The sequence below is a fragment of the Microcaecilia unicolor genome, chromosome 2, assembly GCF_901765095.1.
Source record: "Microcaecilia unicolor chromosome 2, aMicUni1.1, whole genome shotgun sequence".
Classification (NCBI taxonomy): Eukaryota; Metazoa; Chordata; class Amphibia; order Gymnophiona; family Siphonopidae; genus Microcaecilia; species Microcaecilia unicolor.
The window spans coordinates 218,620,158-218,638,810 of record NC_044032.1 but is presented as its reverse complement, the minus strand read 5'-3'; the positions used below and the strand labels follow the sequence as shown (position 1 = coordinate 218,638,810).

General features: G+C 42.7%; 1 protein-coding gene across 1 annotated transcript in view; it reads left to right on the top strand.

Moving 5' to 3' along the window:
• The window catches only part of CEP78 (centrosomal protein 78), a 169,464-nt gene that overhangs the window by 124,221 nt on the left and 26,590 nt on the right, over positions 1 to 18,653 (top strand). Inside the window, 2 exon segments of the mRNA XM_030193717.1 lie at positions 6,825 to 6,971; positions 13,405 to 13,482. Coding sequence (XP_030049577.1) covers positions 6,825 to 6,971; positions 13,405 to 13,482 — 225 coding nt within the window.

Genomic DNA, 18,653 nt, shown 5'->3' with positions numbered 1-18,653 from the left:
GCAAATGCTGCATTGCCACAGATTGGTAAGTATGGTGTCACTTTCGAGGAAAAGTGGTGGAGTTTGCAAATCCACTTCCAGACTGCCACCGCACATGGCATAATCTTTGTCCGTTTCAAAACACGAGGCATCGGTGTCCCAGCAGAGTGTAAATAATTACTAAAATGAGTCCCCTTTGTGAATTCGAGTTCCAGTGGAGTGTCTGTGAAATCTGTTGTGCCTCGGAACCAGTCATTAATTGTCCTCATACCACTAGCAATATTTAAATATCTTATGTTCATCAGCCCCAGACCACCATGTTCCACTGGCACGCAGAGCGTGCTAAATGCGAGACGAGCTTTTTTGCCCCGCCAGAGGAAATTCTGCGTCAAAGTCCTCAGCTTTCGTTCATGCTTATTATTTATATACAATGGCAACATTTGCAATACATACAACCACCTGGGTGCTATGATCATATTGAATAGGGCAATGCGACCTAATAACGAAAGAGGGAGCCCGGCCCACGCCTTCAGGCTAGTTTCTGTCTCTCTCAGAAGCCTATTAATATTAAGGTCATACAAGTTATTAATGTCCGCCGGAACCACCACTCCCAAGTACTTTATGTGGTCCTTCGCTTGCTGAAAAGGTAACCTGTCTCCCCAGTCTTTCCCTTCGTCTGCTCCAATTCCCATCGCAATTGACTTGGACACATTTAATTTAAACCCAGAAAGTTGTCCATACTGTGTAATTTTATCTAACAGTTCTTTTACAGACCGCCCTGGACCCGTCAGTGGTAACTTTGCTTTATAATAAAACTAAAAAAAAAAAAAAAAATGGAAGTGGGAGGCAGTGACAGGGATGAACACTATAATTTGAATTTATGCTACACTTTAGTATTGTTTCACACAGATTTTGCCACAAGAGGGCACTGATGTCTCTCTAAATATAGAGGCATATATTTCAAAGATTCTTAACTGGGAGTTGCTTTAAAACTGAATGTGTTTTTGTTTTTTCAGCTGCACTAAAAGAGCATTCATTAAATGATGACATACTCTTCAAATAAGTTACTTTCATTTAGCTGTCTTTCAAGATCAGCTCAACCAGGTGATATGGTATACACTATGCTAGTATCTTGGCATTCCTCTGTGAGTATATATAACAAACAAAGTTGGCAAAAAACATAAATAGCACTCCCATGCACAAGTTTTTGAAATTAGAGGGGAACAAAGGTGATATGAGTTGGAATAGGGATCCATTATTTTGAATGACAACTTATTAACCAGTGTAATATTTCTTCTCTTCTGATAACAGCAGGAGAGATAAAAGGAGGTGGTAAGAACAGGGCAAAAATGTCTGTGTGGAATATTACAATCTGTGATAACTCCTGTTAGGCAAGTAACTTTTTTCTTTTCAATTAAACCACTCTAATTTAAGTCATGAGAGGAAGTATGGGAGCACAGGTTTGGTCATAGAATACTGATAAGGTACCACGTTTTAACTTCTAATTAGTACTCTGTTATCTCAGAAGAGAACCACCTTGAGTGCAGCTCAGGTTTACAAAGATCTATTGTAAATCCAAATGTCATAATAATGAAAGTTATCTTGTTTTAGTTCAGGCAGTTAACTTGGCTACAAAGTATTTTTCTTTAAAAAAAAAAAAAAAAAAAAAGGATAAAGTTCTGAGTACTACCAGTATGTCACTTAGTTAAATGTGCACAGTGACATAAAAAAATATGTCCCAGAGCAGTTAAGTTTTTTTTTTTTCGATATGAAGAAGCTTGGAGTGTGTCTTCCCTTAGGTCGCCTTATGTTGAATCTGAATGTTCATAATTATAACCTCAGTTTAGAGCAGCCATTCTCTTTTTTTTTTCCAAATTTTAATAATTACAATATTCAATAAATCTTGAATAAAATACACGAAATATGCAACATCATCATAGGAAAACAGTAATACAAAGAGAAATAGAAAAAAAACCCTCTTATCGACCACAATTTAGGAATTGATCCAAGAAAAAGAAATTAAATTATAAGCTAATATAACAAAGCCTATTCTCTAATTGTTAAACCAAAGACTGCACCATGCTCTGTTGACTTAATCCAAGCTACTATCCAAGTTACATTCAGGATTAAATTTTCACAATTACACTCTTTTTGCTTAATAGAAAATCATCTAACTGCTTAGGTTAAAAAAAAATTGGTATTGCTTTGTTTGGTACAGTATCCTACAAACACAAGGAAATTTCAATTGAAAATTTGCTCCTAAAGCTACTACCCTAGGACGCTGTAAAAGAAATAAGTTTCTTCTCTTTTAGGTTTCCCTGGATAAATCCGAGAAAACCCTTACTTTTAAACATAAAAATAAAGAATTCAAATGTCTCAAGGACAGTCTGAGTACACATCTCTATCTAATTCTAATGCAAATGTCACTAACAAAGTAGTTCTTTGCTTGACAACCTCCAGAGATGATTCCAGGAACTCAGTCAAGTTCATTACACCTTGAGGGTTTAAATTATCTGGGTTTTTCCCAGTAATTTGCAAATAGTATGCTCTTGTAATAGGTGGTAAAGAATTTTCAGGTAGTCCCAGGATTTCTACTAAATATTTCTTAACCATTTGTACTGGTGACACAAGTGGGGATTTAGGAAAGTTAATAATTCTTAGGTTAAGTCTCTTTGATTGATTCTCCAAATATTCCAAGCGTTTAGAGGCAAAATTCCTTTCTTTAATCAAAGACTGCTCCACGATTTCCATTTTTTCAAGTTTGCCAGAGAGGGTTTTTACCTCTGCTGCTTGGAGATCATTAATTTGTAATTGTTTCAATGTAGACCCAGCCAAAACCTTGATAGTTTCAGAATTCTTTACTATCATAGTTTGTAAAGCAGAGAGCGTTGTGGAATTTAAATCCCAAGGTGACTCTAATGTCACTACAGCAGGTCTTTCCAACTTCCCCTCAAAAACCAGTGGAGGTACTTTAGCAACTTGTTCCAGGAAACTTACTACTACTACTATTTAGCATTTCTATAGTGCTACAAGGCATACGCAGCGCTGCACAAACATAGAAGAAAGACAGTCCCTGCTCAAAGAGCTTACAGTCACAGCAGGAGTAGAGCTTTCCTCTGGAATATTCAAGCTTACAGCGTTTGTTCCAGCTTTGAGCAAGTTCCGTCCATGAATGCTCCTTTCACCTGACAGGATTGAAGCAACAGGACTCGCCACAAAGCTCTCTCTTCCTGGTTGGGGTGGTGCTGTACGTGGGACAGGGCTCAAAGAAGCCCCGTCGACACTGTCGGTCAGCTCCGAGGGGCGGACTCCAGCAGCAGGAGTAGAGGTCATACCTGAGCCAGACGCAATTCCAAAGTGTTCGAGCGTCGGCTGTTGGAGCGGGGGTTTATCGCCTGGGGCAGAGGGAATCTCCCTGACTTTCCCTCGTCTCTTACCCATCTGAAACAGCAGGTAAGAGGCTCTTTCCAGAGTCAGCTTGAGCACTATTCAGAACACGTCTGTCGGTGCAAGTCACACCGTCGCCGTCTTGGATCCCCCTTCATAGTCAGAGCAGCCATTCTCAACCGTTCTCAGAGCACACCTAGTCCTATTGGATTTTCAGGATATCCACAATGAATAAACATGAGTTAGATTTGCATGCACTGCCTCAATTGCATGTAAATCTAACTTATAAATATTCATTGTTGATATGCTGAAAAAACAATGGGACTAGGTGTGCCCCGAGGACTGGGTTGGGAATGGCTGGGAATATCTATTAGAAAGCAAGGTAGGTCATACTTGTATATTTCTATTTAAAATTATTTGTTAGAGAAAGTTATCTGTACAGAGGATGATAGTGTTCAATTATCTGTCAATCAAGCTACAGTGGCTGATTAAAGAGGAAAGTTGAAAAGGGCCGTGCTGTTACACTGATTGCAGTGTCAGTCATCAAAGCAGCACAGGCCCATAAGTAAGCCAGACTTTGTTCTTTGTCTAGAAGAGATGCTGTGAGAGGACTTTGTCCACTTTCTGTCTTGCCTCTGAGACAGACGTAACCTTCTGGAGATCTCCTGGAGGCTTGAGAAAATCTTTTTCTCCTCCAGGCAGAATCCCAGGCAAGAAAAACTCTGGTTTCGAAAATCGCCCAAAGTCAAAAACATCCAAATCTAAAGAAGTTCTTGGTATTTTCAAAACAGAAGATGGACATCCATTTTTTTTCGAAAATAAGCTTTTCCCCGCTTCCGGATTTGGACTTTTTACAAAGACGTCCAAATACCAACTTAGACGTTTCTTTCGAAAATGCCCCTCTATACGTCCTCTTTTAAGAGGACATGTCCTCCTTTTGGACTTCTTTAGAAATGTCCTCCAGGTTTTTAATTTTGAGGAAAATGTCCTCTTTTTCTTTTATGTGCCCATGACTTACACACCTACCCACTTAATGAGAAAAACCATCTCTAACCTAATAGTCAATGTGGACACATAGAGGTTCTAAAGAGAAAAAGGCATTGCTGATAGCCTCCCTGTTTCTCTCTGCTGGTTGAACCTGTTAAAGGAATTGTGTTCGTGCAGCATAACTTTAAGCATGTCATGCAAAGACTTTCACACATATCTCAGAAGCCAGCCAAAGTTGTTGAGGTGATATCCGCTCTTCTGATAAGTATGCTCGGGCGTAGACTTGGCCAAACTGGAATCCAGAAGTCACTGTTTGATGTGTTGATTAACTAATCTCCATTTACACATTTGCTATGATTAAATATTTCTTTAGCAAAGGTAGCAACTATTTTTATTTTTTGTGTCCTCGCCTGCAGTGATGTGGCCAGCTATTTTTAAAACTTGCTGTTCGGGCTCTGATTGGCCCAAGAGCTCAAACTTCATCTAGGATGTGCTGGCTTTTTCTCCAGTCTTAGCCAGAGAGAAATAGCTTCACAGGGCCTCTTTGCTGAGATCCTGTGAAGCCATTTCCATCGCCAACTTCATTTTCTGCAGCTGGAATTCCCGCTCACGCTCCTCAAACTGCCACTGGAATTCACGCTTTTTATGCTGCTGTCACTCTTCCCATTCCTCTCACCGCTGTTGCTTTTCTTGTTCCTCTCGCCGCTGTCACTTTTCCCGTTCCTCTCGCTGCAGCTGCTGTCACAGTAGCATGTAGATCTATTATCAAATATAACCTGTGAGCAGCTATATATCCTTATCTCCCCAGTTACTATTTAGATAGTAAACAAATGTTGAGATAGTTTTATAATTGATCCATGTTCAGTTACTTGTTACTGTTTGCTGATTGCACCTTTTCTGTTCATTGTGCTAATTTTTTTCATGGCAATAAACATTTTTAGTTTATTGCCTCTGCTTGTCTGGACTGACTAAAAATCTGGGTGTTTTGTGTATCGGGTCTGTGAGTGCTTTCAAGGAACTGTGAGACCACTGGGAGTGTGGCCACAGTAACCTAGAAATCACTGGGGAACACCTTGAGGGCAGGAAACTTACCCAGAGGTGGTTGGGGGAGGGTGCTGGTTTACAGCACAAGCGGCAGGTGCAGGTGGACTGGAGCTGTGTTGGGGATAGACCCTCTAAGTGACTGGGGGGTAGCTCCAGGCAGGTTGCTAGGCATTTTCATCACTGGCTGTAAGAGACTCATTCGCTTAACTCAAGCCATCTGGCCTGATGAAGAGAAGTAACTGATTCAAAGATATTAGGGCATGATACCCTTATAGTAGGGAAGGTGCTTTCCTTTTCAGCCCCTCCCCCTCCCCACCCCCAACCTCTAAAACATTTTTCCCATATTGGTCTATAGGGAAATGTTTAGTACATCAGGTCATTTAGGAGGTGATTCTGTACATGTTGCCTAAAGTGTGTATGTGCTAAGTGCTAATTGTATAATGGCAAGTCCTTAATTGTTATACTAGCAAAAGTCCACAGTTACACAACTTTAGGCACAAGCACTTAGCAGCAGTTTTATGGCAGGCACAAGTACGCGTGCCTAAATGTGGCAGCTACACATGTAACTAACAGTATTCTAAAAGCTTAGCATGTAACTTCTTAGCATGGCCATGTCCCTCTCATAGATACATGCTATAGACTTTAGGTGCTAAAATTATAGGGCAGTGTTTGTAGGCCCCTTGTACCCCTCCCAAATTAGCATGTACCAGCCATCAACAATTTGGGGGGGGGGGGGGGGATTAAAGAAACCAGGGCTACGTGCATACGAGAAAGTCAATTATTTATTTACTTACTAAATACAGATACAATTATAGTTTCTCATTAGAGATCAGTGCAGTTACATAAAGAGATGTTTACTGTGAACTGCGTCTCTGAAATACTGTTATGATCTGGCTGCTTATATCATTTGTTTCAGACAATGATTTACATGACTTTTTCTGCAAATTATCCTTCTCAGATTATTATCTGGTTCTCACCATCTGCTTCCCTTAACATGTTAACCCACATTCTTCCTGTTTATACTAGTTTCTTTCCCAAGCCTGCTTTCCCGTAAGGGTATCATAATAGATCATAAATTCCAGAGTCACACAGACTTATCAATCTCTGGCCTTTTGACCCATTCCATAGTGCATGACTGTGCTCATAATTCTACAGTAGTTATGAGGGTAACTGTAAATTAGGTCCATTCAGTACCAGTTAACTTCACTAATTGCTCATAATTTGTTGGTGTCAATTTGCACCTAATTAGGCAATTGAGTTATGCACGTGTCAGGCACTATTCTATAACCTGTGCATGCAATTTTACGCTAAATGAAAAATGTGCGCACAAAATTATAGAATGTGGGGTAAAGTGTTTATTAAAATCCTTTTTTTCTTCTTCTATTTTTCCTTAATTAGTCATTTTTTAATTTGAATTGTGTAATCAGGCAGGTACCCCTGTAAAAGTAACTGTGGAAAGTGGCTCCGCTTCAGAGACAGAAGAAAATATCAGTGGTCTGGATATCTTTGTGCAAAATTCTGAGGTTGCCAAATTTCCTGAGGGTGCCTCTCTTCAGCAGTTTAAACGCTTGCAGGTAATGTTTTGCTTTTAGGTCTGTAATCTATGCATATTATGGAATAAGAATGTCTTCTACCTTTAGGAAAATAAATTTGTTATTTAGAAGGGATGTTTTTTATTTTCAGTTTTGTTAAATCATTAAAATATTTTGTTTGTATTGTGTTTAGTAAAAAGAAAAGAGGGAGAGAGAAACCCAGCACTTGCTGTGGATCTAACCCCCCCCCCCCCCAAACCTTAACATATCTTTTAGAAGAGGTCAGGCCTTTCAAGGTTGTGTGATCTCCTATAAACAAAAACTGAGGAGACATTTCTGATGGGCTACCTACCTTTTCAATAAATAAGTATTGGCCCAATGAAAATTAGCTAACCAATTCTGACTTCAAACAAGGACTTTCAAGAGACTCTCTCAAGACTGGACAGAAAGATCAAAATATATTAATATAAAGACTAAATTTTTTAAATAAAAATATTATATTAATAAATGCAGAAAGAAACTTGGAATCTCAGTCAGGTAAGTTAAAGTTCTGGGAACAAACTAGTGATGTAGGGAAGAAACAGCAGTATTGCCTTTAAAATAAGGGAAATCTAGATCACGTAGAAGCTGGTGTTCTAAAAATGCAGTGATTAGACTCCCTTTTGTTTTTCCCATAGGTATAACATCTGTGAGAAAAAACCCACTGATGTTCTACTGTATGATAGAAGTTTTTAATACTTAATTTAGCAATTTTATAATAAAAACAATACTTTCTTTAATTGCTTATTCCTTAGCGTGTGTAGCAGATGAATCCAAGAACTAGTGGATTGTGTCCATCTACCAGCAGGTGGAGATAGAGATTACAAAGCTGAAGGCAGTGATACCAGACAGCCAGCTCCTCCTCCACCTCAGTACAGCTCTATCTCCAGCAGGTGGTGGATGGCGCTTCAGCAGCTCCTGGATTTGTCTGTTGGGGATACTCCTGGGTCCTGTGGGCCAGTTGAGTTTAAGGGTGTCTGGCTGGTGGTGCCGACTTTGGGGGCATACTCAGTCTTCTGGGTCCCTGCTTCACCCTTTCTCCCCTTGCTTCCCGGTCTTTAGAGCTCTAGCCTTCCTCACCAGTAAAAAAAAACAAACCAAAAAAATAAACCGAGAGCTCCTTTGCCTTCATTGGGTGTTTAAAAAGAAAAAAAACAAAACCAGAAGATTTCTGACAGGATCATGCAGTACAGGGTTTCCCTGTCTTAGTGCTATGCTGTCAGTTTGTGTGCCGGTTAGGCAGTAGGCTGCTGTGTCTGTGGGACTCTGCTTCTCCTCCGGAAACACCTGTTGTTCGGTGAGTCCCTGCCTTTCTCTTTTCGGCACGGGGGTACCGTGCATTAATGTGGGCGATGCTGGCATTTGAAAGCTGTTCCCGTTGTGGTAGCAGATGCTCCGCAGCGAGACACTGTGTGGTGTCATGTTTGAACGCTGGGGAGGGAAGTGCTGAAGTTCCCCTTCCCCGAGCAGCCTTTTCCCGTGGTAAAATGGCGGGAATGCGCACCTTTTTGCTGGCGCTGGCCTCTTTTTTTCTCCTGATATCGGCTCTGATCCTTTCCCGCCCTGTGGCCTTGTTGTGGGCGGGAGGGGGAAGGGCGGCCTCTCCTAAAGGGCCTTGTGTTCCATTAGAGACTGCTTGTACAGGGGATTCCCCTTTATTTTCTCCAGCCTTTGGTTTCCTTTACCAAAATCACTGTCAGAAACTTTTCATGTAGCTGGGGCAGTGGCACAAATTCTTCTCAAACTGCTGCCCCCACTATGCAAGGGGGATCCAAGGGAAGAACAGAAATACTTTAAGCGGTTTATATATTTTCTGAGCAGGATTTACTGTGCTCTGGGACCCTTAATTTGAACCTTTCTTCTTAAAGAGAGCTTGGCCTCCGTAGCCCTTTTCGTGATTGGGGGAGTTTTTATGCCCATCTCGGGCAGATGGGTTCTAGAGGGCTATGTTTTCCAGAAGGAATCTGATGGCCCTGCGATGTGCCTTGTTTTTTTTCGGGATGCATGTCAGCCACTGGGGGCTTCTCTAGGGCATGGGATTTCTTACTCCCCCCCCCCCCCCCCAAGCTCATTTTGCTGCTCTGTATGCCTATATGTTGCAGACGTCTGATAGGGGAACTGACAGTTCTTTTTTAGTTCAGCCTTTGGAGTTTTCTGGCTTGTTCCCTGACTCAGTCTCCTCTGATGGACCCTGCCCCAAAGAGGGGATGTTTTCTCTCCAACTCAGCAGTAGGGTTCATTTCTCCCCTGTCTTCCTCTATTCGGAGGGAGTCTTTTCAGGGCAGTCCCTTTCTGCACAAAGGCAGCAAGAAGCACCTGAGGTGGAAACCCATGTTTGCCTAAGTGGATACACAGGCCTCACTGTCTGTGTTGAGTTTAGATTTTCTTATAGTACCTGCGTTGGCTAAGGCTGTTCCTGGTATGGGGAAACAGTGAACAGCATCGGAGCAGGACTCCTTGTATGTTGGACCGCTGAAAGGGCCTATTTAATGTTTTTATTTACAGACTTTTCTGTCCCATCAGTTTTTCTCTGAGGGCAGTTGCTTGAACAACTTGGAAATTTCCCTCATTCCTATGTGAAACTCTTTTTATACTAGCAGTTCACCACCCTGAGTGTGCCTGATCTCTGATCTTGGAAGCTCAGCAGGGTTGGGCCTGGCTGGTTTGGATGGGAGACTGTCTGGGAATACCAGGTGCTGTAGGTTTTCTTCTTTTTTTTCTGCACCTTTTGCTCCTTTACAGGTGGGAGTTTATAGGCTTACTGTCTTTGGCTCTGTGTTTCTGTGGGAAATGTTACATATTGTTATTTTCTGGGGCTAGTGCTCTGGTCTCCATGGTAACTTTGGAACTTCAGTGCTGCCATGGGGGCATTTGCTCCAGGTGTAGTAGTTTCAGCAAAATAGGTTTTTTTTTTTTTTTTCTGGAACATAGTTGGCTTTCAGCCTGACGGTCACAGGTTTAAGGCTGGTTTGTGCATCATATTAGAAGCTGTGTCCCTCGGCTCCTTTTCTATAGGGCATATTTTACTTCCCTCTCTCATATTGCTTGCCTTGACAAGCAGTGCCAAAGGTTAGCTGTGGTGGTTTCCCACAGCAGCTCTGCTCTTCTAGTTTTGCTCTCTGACACTGATCAAATTATTGCATTCCGGCTCCAGCTTTCACTGTATCTGTGTCACCTCTATCTAGCTGTTTGTTGCAGTGTCTCTAAGGCTTTTATTGCACTTTTGCACTTTTTCTTTATATTGGACAGCTAGCTATATTCAGAGCTACTTCAGTTTAGCCTGCACTTCAGTTTTCCCTGCACTTCTCCCTTAGGAAGCATTTCTTTTCTTTCTTCTTTGACCCCCTCATCTGCGGTTTCTCTGTTTGGCTGTTCTGAGCCCTCTTGTTCTGTAACAGGCTTTGCCTCTCAGTAAGATTATGGCTCCATTCACCTTTTCCTAGGTTTGGGAGTTTTGCGGCATTCTCCGCAAGGACAGCATCAGAGTGCACCTCGCTGTAGACGAGATCCGAGAGTTTATCTTCCTGGGTCTTCTCGGAATCCTTAAGTTGGGTGGTCACTCTTCAAATGAGCCACTTCGTCCCATTCCAGACAGCTCTGGTACGATTTTTTTCTTGACCGAGGACTGGAGGATAAAGTTTTAGACTTGGGTGTGCAGTCTGCTCAGGGATCTGAGTCCTTGGCCTGGCTATCCATTCATGTCTTGGGCTCTGTGGTGGACACTTTAGAGGTAGTGCTGTGAGCCATGCTCATTGACTACTTCTACAGCTCTTGCTTCTCAATGGGTGGTCTCCTGTGTTCCAGCAGTGTCTTCCGTGGCTGTTCTCGGTACGCCTGCACATGAACTGGTGGCTTCGCAATTTTTCCCTGTGGAAGGAATGCCTTGGCGCCTCCGCAGTGGATGGTGGTGGTCACGGATGCAAGTCTCTCGGACTGGAGAGCCCTTTGCCGCCTCCTTCTGTCTCAGGGGTGGTGGATGGCACAAGGGACGGTGTAGCTGATCTCCCGCCTGGATCTGCTTGTGGTGCTGTTAGTCTTCTAGCCTTTCAGGACATATTGCAGGCCAGGTGGTGCTTGTGCCGTCTCCACCGCCTGGACCTGCTTTTGGTGCTGTTCGTCTTCTAGCACTTCAGGACATGTTGCGGGCTAGGCGGTGATTCTGCTGTCGGTGGCTGCTTCTTTGACAGAGTGGGATTCGGAGTCAGACTCTGGCCATCAGGGCGTGTTGCCCCCATGGAGTGGGCAGAGGACCTCATGTTCCGTTTTTACGCGGCCCACTTTGCGGGCTTTTCCTACAGCGGGTTCTCTTTTCTACTGTCTTCTGGTCTCGGCAGAATGGTTATTCCACACCAGTGCTTCTCCAACATGGCCTCAGGTAGAGAGCTCCATAGGTAGATCTGATGGTATCCCGGCTGGACGTCCAGGTGCCTTCTTTCTTCTGTCATCGGAGAGAGGGTGATTCGGCAGGGCTGGTTGTTCTATTGCTTCCTTAGCCTGAGGACGTTCTTTGATAGTGTTTCCTCCGTGGCCTCTCTGCAGCAGAGTTCTTTTCGGATTGCTCTCCACTGGGGTCAAGTCATTCTGGTAGCTCCGGATTAACCACAGCGCCCTTGGTATGCGAATATAGTGAGGCTCCTGGTGATGCCTTTGTTTTGGATCCGCTTGACGCCGGGCTCTTCCTTCTGGGTCCGCTCCTGAGTGGATGATCCCTCTTGCTTTTGTCTTACGGCCTGGTTTTTTGAGAGGCTGACTCTGAGGAACAGAGTTCTTTAGACGCTATGGTTACTGTTCTGTTGCGATCTTGTATGTGGTTCATGGTCCACTGCAACCGCGTATTCTCGGGTGTTGAGGATTTTTTGAGGCTGGTTGCGGCCCACGCTTGGTCTTCATTGCAGTCGTCTGTTCCTCAGCGATTAAGTTCTTTCTGCAGGATGGGTTGCAGAAGGGCCTGGCCTGGCCTTGCACTCGGAGGTGGTGCATTTCTTGCAGAGTGCTTTGCTCCTCCGCTGCTGCGACCTTCTTCTAGTTAGTATTCTCCGAGTCTAGCTTGGGGCTCCTTATCTACTGAGCATTACTTCGGACTCCTTTTGTTCCTTTGCAGAATGCTTCGTTTAGGAACTTATAAGCAGTGTTCTTGATCGCCAGTTCAGCATGCAGTGTGTCTGAATTTTTAGCACAGCCATGCCGAGCTGTTTTTTCTGCAATTTGCTGAGTCTGGAGTGACCTTGCTTTTGGTTCCTTCTTTCTTTTCCGGCTGTGGTTTGGCTTTTCTTTTTCAGCCTCTTTTTCTTCCCTCCTTTCGGGAGGGGGATTTTCACATGGTGTACTCGGCGCTTCGTCTTCTGGATGTTCAGAGGACTCTGATATTTGCAGATGTTGCATGTTTTTCAGCGTTCAGATCTTCTCTTTGTCTTTGTCGCTGATTATTGCTGTGGGACAGCAGCCTCTGGTCTGAACTGATTTTTTTTTTCTCGTTGGATTGCAGATACTTTGTGGATTTTTTGGATAGGCTGCGTTCCACAGGTGGCATTCCAGGCTTATTTCACGAGTTTGCTATTTACTTCTTGGGTGGAACGGGTGTGCTTTCACTATTCAGATGCTGCCTTTGCAGCGGCAACTTCCCACTCTACTTAGGGATTGCTTTGGTACATCCCACCAGTTCTTGGATTCATTTGCTGCATATGCTAAGGAAGGTAAAATTTATGCCTTACCTGCTGATAATTTTCTTTCCTTTAGTAGCAGCAGATGAATCCAGGATCCCACCCTTTGTCAGCCGGGCTTGTTTTGCCTATCTGTTGTTGTCCTGGTCTTTAGTTTCAAAAAAAAAAAAAAGAAGAGGAAAGAGAACAGAAACTACTGAAGAGGACTCCATTGCAGTCATGGTTTCTCTTAAGTCAGACTGACAAGTCTCTGTTTTGTATGGTTGGTGAGGAAGGCTTCCTGGCTTCTTGTCTGATTCTGCTTGGTGATGAGACATGTACTGAGGTGAAGGAGAAGCTGGCCGTCTGGTATCACTGCCTTCAGCTTTGTAATCTCTATCTCCACCTGCTGGTAGATGGACACAACCCACCAGTTCTTGGATTCATCAGCTGCTACTAAAGGAAAGAAAATTATCAGCAGGTAAGGCATAATACCATTTTTGAAAAGCTGAAGAGATTTCTGATTATTTTACTTTTGTTGAGGACATCCAAAAATCCAGAGTGTTTCCTTGTATTGTGATATTTTAAAGTTGGGTGTACAGAAAAGATGCTCCAGGCTCATAATCCACTTTGCCTCTGTCTGTCTGCATGGATATATGAGAAAGGAAAGCTCTTTATCAAAGATTCATTGTAAACCTTCACTGAAATACTGTCCAAAGTTGTTATAAAATGAGGGTTGTGTTTCTGTCCTGTTTATTGGAAAGGGCAGCTTGTAATAAACTTGTATTAATGAACAGGTGAAACTGAAAGAATGTGAACTAAAATTAAATGAGGAAAGAAGAACAAGAATAAAGTCTGATGATCGTTTAATAGAGGTAATATATTTGTTAATATCTTAATATTGTTTAATCACCTGTTCATGAGTTTGATGCAAGGATTTTTTTTTTTTGTCTGATTGTTAAATAAATCAATTTAATTTATTTCTATAACACACACTCAGCAATATGGACAAAACTGAAATTGGACATTGCATGCCAAAGCTTCTTGTTACTGTTAATGGCACTCTTTCACAGTCTTTTCATTTACACAAAGGGACTTGTCAAGGATGCCCTCTTTCGCTGTTCCTATTTGCTTTAGTGCTGGAACCTTTAGCTATCTTCGTATGATCGACTCCGACAATTCAGGGTACTACTATTAATAGCGAGATACAAAATTTATTTATATGCTGATGACACACTTCTTTACCTGAGTGACCTTTTCAGTGTCTGGTTTTGCTATCAATTTCAGTAAATCCGTCTTTATTCTGACCAAATTTATAATGGTGTTATTGATCTGTCTGTTTAAAAGCACTTTATTGCTGAATCACATTGGGTCAGATTGTTGGAGTCCCTAATTTCCCCTTATACCCTTTTATCTTATGTTTTTGCTAACACATATAACTGGTCTTCACTGTTAAGCAGTCATCCCTTTATTCCTCCTATTCTCCTTAGCTGGAGGAACATTTGCTCTCTGAAATCTATTTCTCCTGTCTTTACTCCACTCACATCTCTCCTGGCTATTTCTCACGTAAGAACTCTGGGCTTGCCTGCTGATTTGGCTAATTTTCCTTTGGCCAAACTATTTCTACTTGGCAATTTACGGACTATATCTGATATTTACCAAACATTCCAAGTGAAACTCTCACTCTGTCAGTACTTGAAAATTTGCCATTTCATCTCCACTACTGTTCCTATTGAACATATATTACCCATTCGTTATCATTCTTTTAGTGTGTGTCTCTCTTTAAAACTTTATACGTGTCTCTTTAAAAGCACCTTTCTGACTCTTCAATCCTGTAGTTTTCACCTATGAGAAAAGCTTGTAGGGAAAGAGTCTATCGAGAACTTCTGGACTACAGTATGGTCCTATTCTCTCCACTTCTCTGTCACTGACACTAATACCCAACTAAGAGTTCTCTATTCTACTTACCTCACTCCACACTGAATACATAAGTGGCAGGCGCAGTCCTCTCCCTTGTGCTGCAGGGGATGCTCCACCCAGGGAGATATGGCACACCAATCATTAACATTAGCCCAATTCGATGATTGTAATGCAGGAATGCCTGTTGAAAAAACTCCAAACAGCTCAAAACACTGCAGCCAGGTTCATATATAGAATCTCTCGTTTTGAAAGTGCCTTCCCTTTATTAATCAAATTACACTGGCTTCCCATCAAAGCGAGAATTACCTTTATCTTTCAAATACTAAATGGCACAGCTCCAGACTGTATTTATTTATTTATTATTATTACATTTGCATGATACCATTAATAAACTTTCCTCAAAGAAACACTAAATATGAGGCAACAAACTATCTTAGACTACACCTCCCAAGTTGCAAAAAAGTGATCTATAAAACTGTCCACTCTGCAGACTTCACTTATCTAGGAACGAAATGGTGGAACTCCTCACCACCCAAATAAGAAATATATAAGAATATACTAGATTCAGCAAAATCCTCAAATTGTTCCTATTCAAACACACCCTCACAAAGAACAACCATATCTCAAACAATTAATTATTACCTGAATTGGTTATTACTCTATTTACCATTAACTTTCTCTTTGCTTCATGTACAATTTCTCATTCATAATAGATTTTCTAATTGTTAAACATCCATAGCTATCCCAGTGTGTTTTTTTTTAACTTTAAATTTTTATTGCATTTTTCTTGTGTACATTTGTCTTCATCAAACCATAAAATATACAACAATTCTTGTCTGTCTCATAACTTTATCTCAACATACAGACTTTCTAACTGCCTGTTAATACAAAACCACAATACCTCCCCTGTATTCCCAACTATTTCCTATGACCAATTCTCTCCAACCATGTTGCCCCCTGCTTTTTCCCCATATTAATTATTCTCTTTTCTATCACTGGTGAAAGGATCTACATTACCCCTAAAACCCCCCTTCCCCTCCCCCCACTTAATATATATCCTTAATCCCCTGATCCTACCCTCCCCCTTCCCTGGAATGTGTCTCAGACCCCTTTAGAGTTTCTCCATCATTTGCTGAAGTCTTTGCCATCCCCTTTTGCGTTTAAGTTCACCCTCCCTCCTATATACCGTTAGCCGCTCCATATGCCACAAATGTCTCACTTTAACCTTCCACTCCCCTATATCTGGAGGATCTACTGATTTCCAGCAGCGCGCAATAAGACACTTAGCCGCTGCAAGTCCCCAGTGCATCATTTTACTCTCCTCCCACTCCTCCCTCTTATTATACATTCCCAACAAACATTCCCGTGGACCACACACCAGAGACACTCCCATGGTTCGGACCAGCACTTTCATCACTGCTTGCCAAAATGGTACCACCCCTGGGTATGTCCACCACACATGGAGAAATGTGCCTTTCTGTGTTTTGCATCTCCAACACCCATCCGATGTCCCTGGATACATTTTTTTCAACCTCTCTGGTGTGTAGTACCACCTCATAAGTACTTTATATGCATTTTCCTGTATTAATACACAAACCGAGGCTTTCTGTACTTCCCCACTTATATTTTCCCATTCCCGCTCTGTAAAGTGGCATTGCAAATCCCTTTCCCATGCTCCCTGAAATGAGTATGTCTTATCTCCATCCCCTTGAAAGAACCGGTATAACACCGAAATAGATTTTGGCACTTTCCTCAGCAATATCCACAGGTTTTCTAAACTTTCCCCTTCCCTGGGGGTTCCTCCCCTCCAGCCCTGCTTGCCCATAAAATGTTTTACTTGTATGTATGCAAATCGGTCGCCCTCAGGGATCCCATACCTGGCACTCACCTCCTCAAAAGTCCATATCCCTCTCCCGTGCAGCACATCCCTAAATCTCACCACTCCCTTTCTTTTCCCATCTTACAGATGTGGCATTTTCTCTACCCGCTCTAAACTTAGGTTCCCATCTGAGAGGGGAGGCATTGATGACACTCCTTCTAACCGCCCCCAGTGACTCCATCTCTCCCCATAGTTCCAATAAATGCCGAAGGTATGGACTACAATCCCCTCTTTGCCCTCTCCCTATGTTCTCTGAGGTCCACAACAAGGACTGCAAGCTCCTTTGTGGCCAATATGACTGCTCCACTTGGACCACGGGTTTCTCTGTTCCCCTTTCCCAATCTAAAATCATCTTCACTTGAGATCCCCAATAGTACCACTCCAAATTTGGAACCGCTCTCTTCCCCCCCCCCCCCCCCCCCCCCCCCCCACAATACTCTCTGTGCCAACCTCGGCTTCTTATTTCCCCATATGAAACTCATTATTGAACTCTGTAATCTCTTAATGAACGGCTTTGGCACTGCCACCGGAAGTGTCTGAAAGAAAAATAATATACGTGGCAGCACATTCATTTTGATCACTGCCATCCTCCCACACCAGGACAGCCACTTACTTTTCCATCTCAACATATCATTTCTTATGTGTTCTTGTAGACGCCCATAATTAAGTTGAAATACCTTATCTAGATCCCCCGGTATCCGTATCCCTAGATACCGAATTTTTTGGGGCGCCCATTTAAACTCGTACCTATCTCTCACTTCTGTCTCCTCCTCCTCGCTTAAGGATATTCCCATTATCTCACTTTTGTCCATGTTTATCTTGAGCCCTGCATATTTCTTGTACTCCTCAAATATCCCCTGAATTACCGACAATGTTTCACCCTGATCTTTTACATAAAGTTGCATGTCATCCGCAAATAATGCTATACGGTGTTCTCTTTCCCTTATCCTCAGTCCCCTTACCCCAGGATGTTCTCAGATCCTCACTGCCAATGGTTCTATATAAAGTGCAAAAAGGAGTGGGGACAGCGGGCATCCCTGTCTGGTTCCTCTACCTATCGGGAAGAAGGGAGAGTATCCCCCATTAATGTTTAAACATGCTCTCGGGTTCCTATACAATGCCTCCCATAAGCTGAAATTCCCTCCTAATCCCATTCTATGTAACACCTCCCGCAGGAACCCCCAATTTACCCTATCGAATGCCTTTTCAGCATCCATCGATAGTATGGCTAATCCAGAATCTGTTTTTTGGGCCTCCCATAACAGGTGTAATGTTCTCCTAATATTATCCCCCACTTGTCTCCCTGGTATAAAACCTGATTGATCTGTGTTTATTAATTTAGGCAACAATCTTCCCAATCTGTTAGCCAACACTTTTGCAATGATTTTCGCATCCACATTCAATAAGGAGATGGGTCTATATGACCCACACACAATCGGGTCTTTCCCAGGTTTGGGCAAGACTGTCACCCCTGCTTCTATCATGGATCTCGGGAGCTCACCTCCCTCCGGGACCCCATTGCCCACCCTCAACAACATCGGGCTAACCAGACTCTCAAATTGTTTGTAAAACCGTGCCGTGAACCCATCCAACCCGGGGGCCTTTCCATTGGGAAGTTTTTTAATGACCCCCTGAATTTCCCTCTGTCCTATTGGTTCACCTATCCTTTGGCACTCCGCTTCGCTCAATCCCTGCAGGGGGATCTGATCCAGATAACGGGCTATACTTTCTGGCTGTTCCCCCTCCGGAGCCCTATACAATTCTTTGTAATACCTTAAAAATCCCTTTTCTATGTCTGAATCTGTGTACACCCATCCCCCTTTTCCATCTCTGATTTTCTGTATCTTCGACTTTACCCTTTTTGCTCTCAGGTATCTAGCTAACATTGTGCTGGATTTATTTGCAAATTCAAAAAAACTGCTGCTGTAGTCGCGTTCTCATATATTCCACCTCTACCATCTGCACCTGTTCCAGTTCCCCCCTGATTTTTTAAAGTTCTGCCCGTACTCTTGGAGATGGATTTCTCTGGTGGGTTCTTTCCAATTTGTTTAGTCGTTGCCGCAAAGTCATCATCACCTGTCCCCTCTCTCTTTTTTTCCTGGCTCCCCATTTAATCAATATTCCCCTTACCACTGCCTTCATCGCATCCCACAAAATCCCATCCCCCACTTCCCCCGTATCATTAATTCTCCAGTACTCCTGTATGCTAGCCTGCACCTCTTCCCTCACCTGCTCCTCACCCAAGAG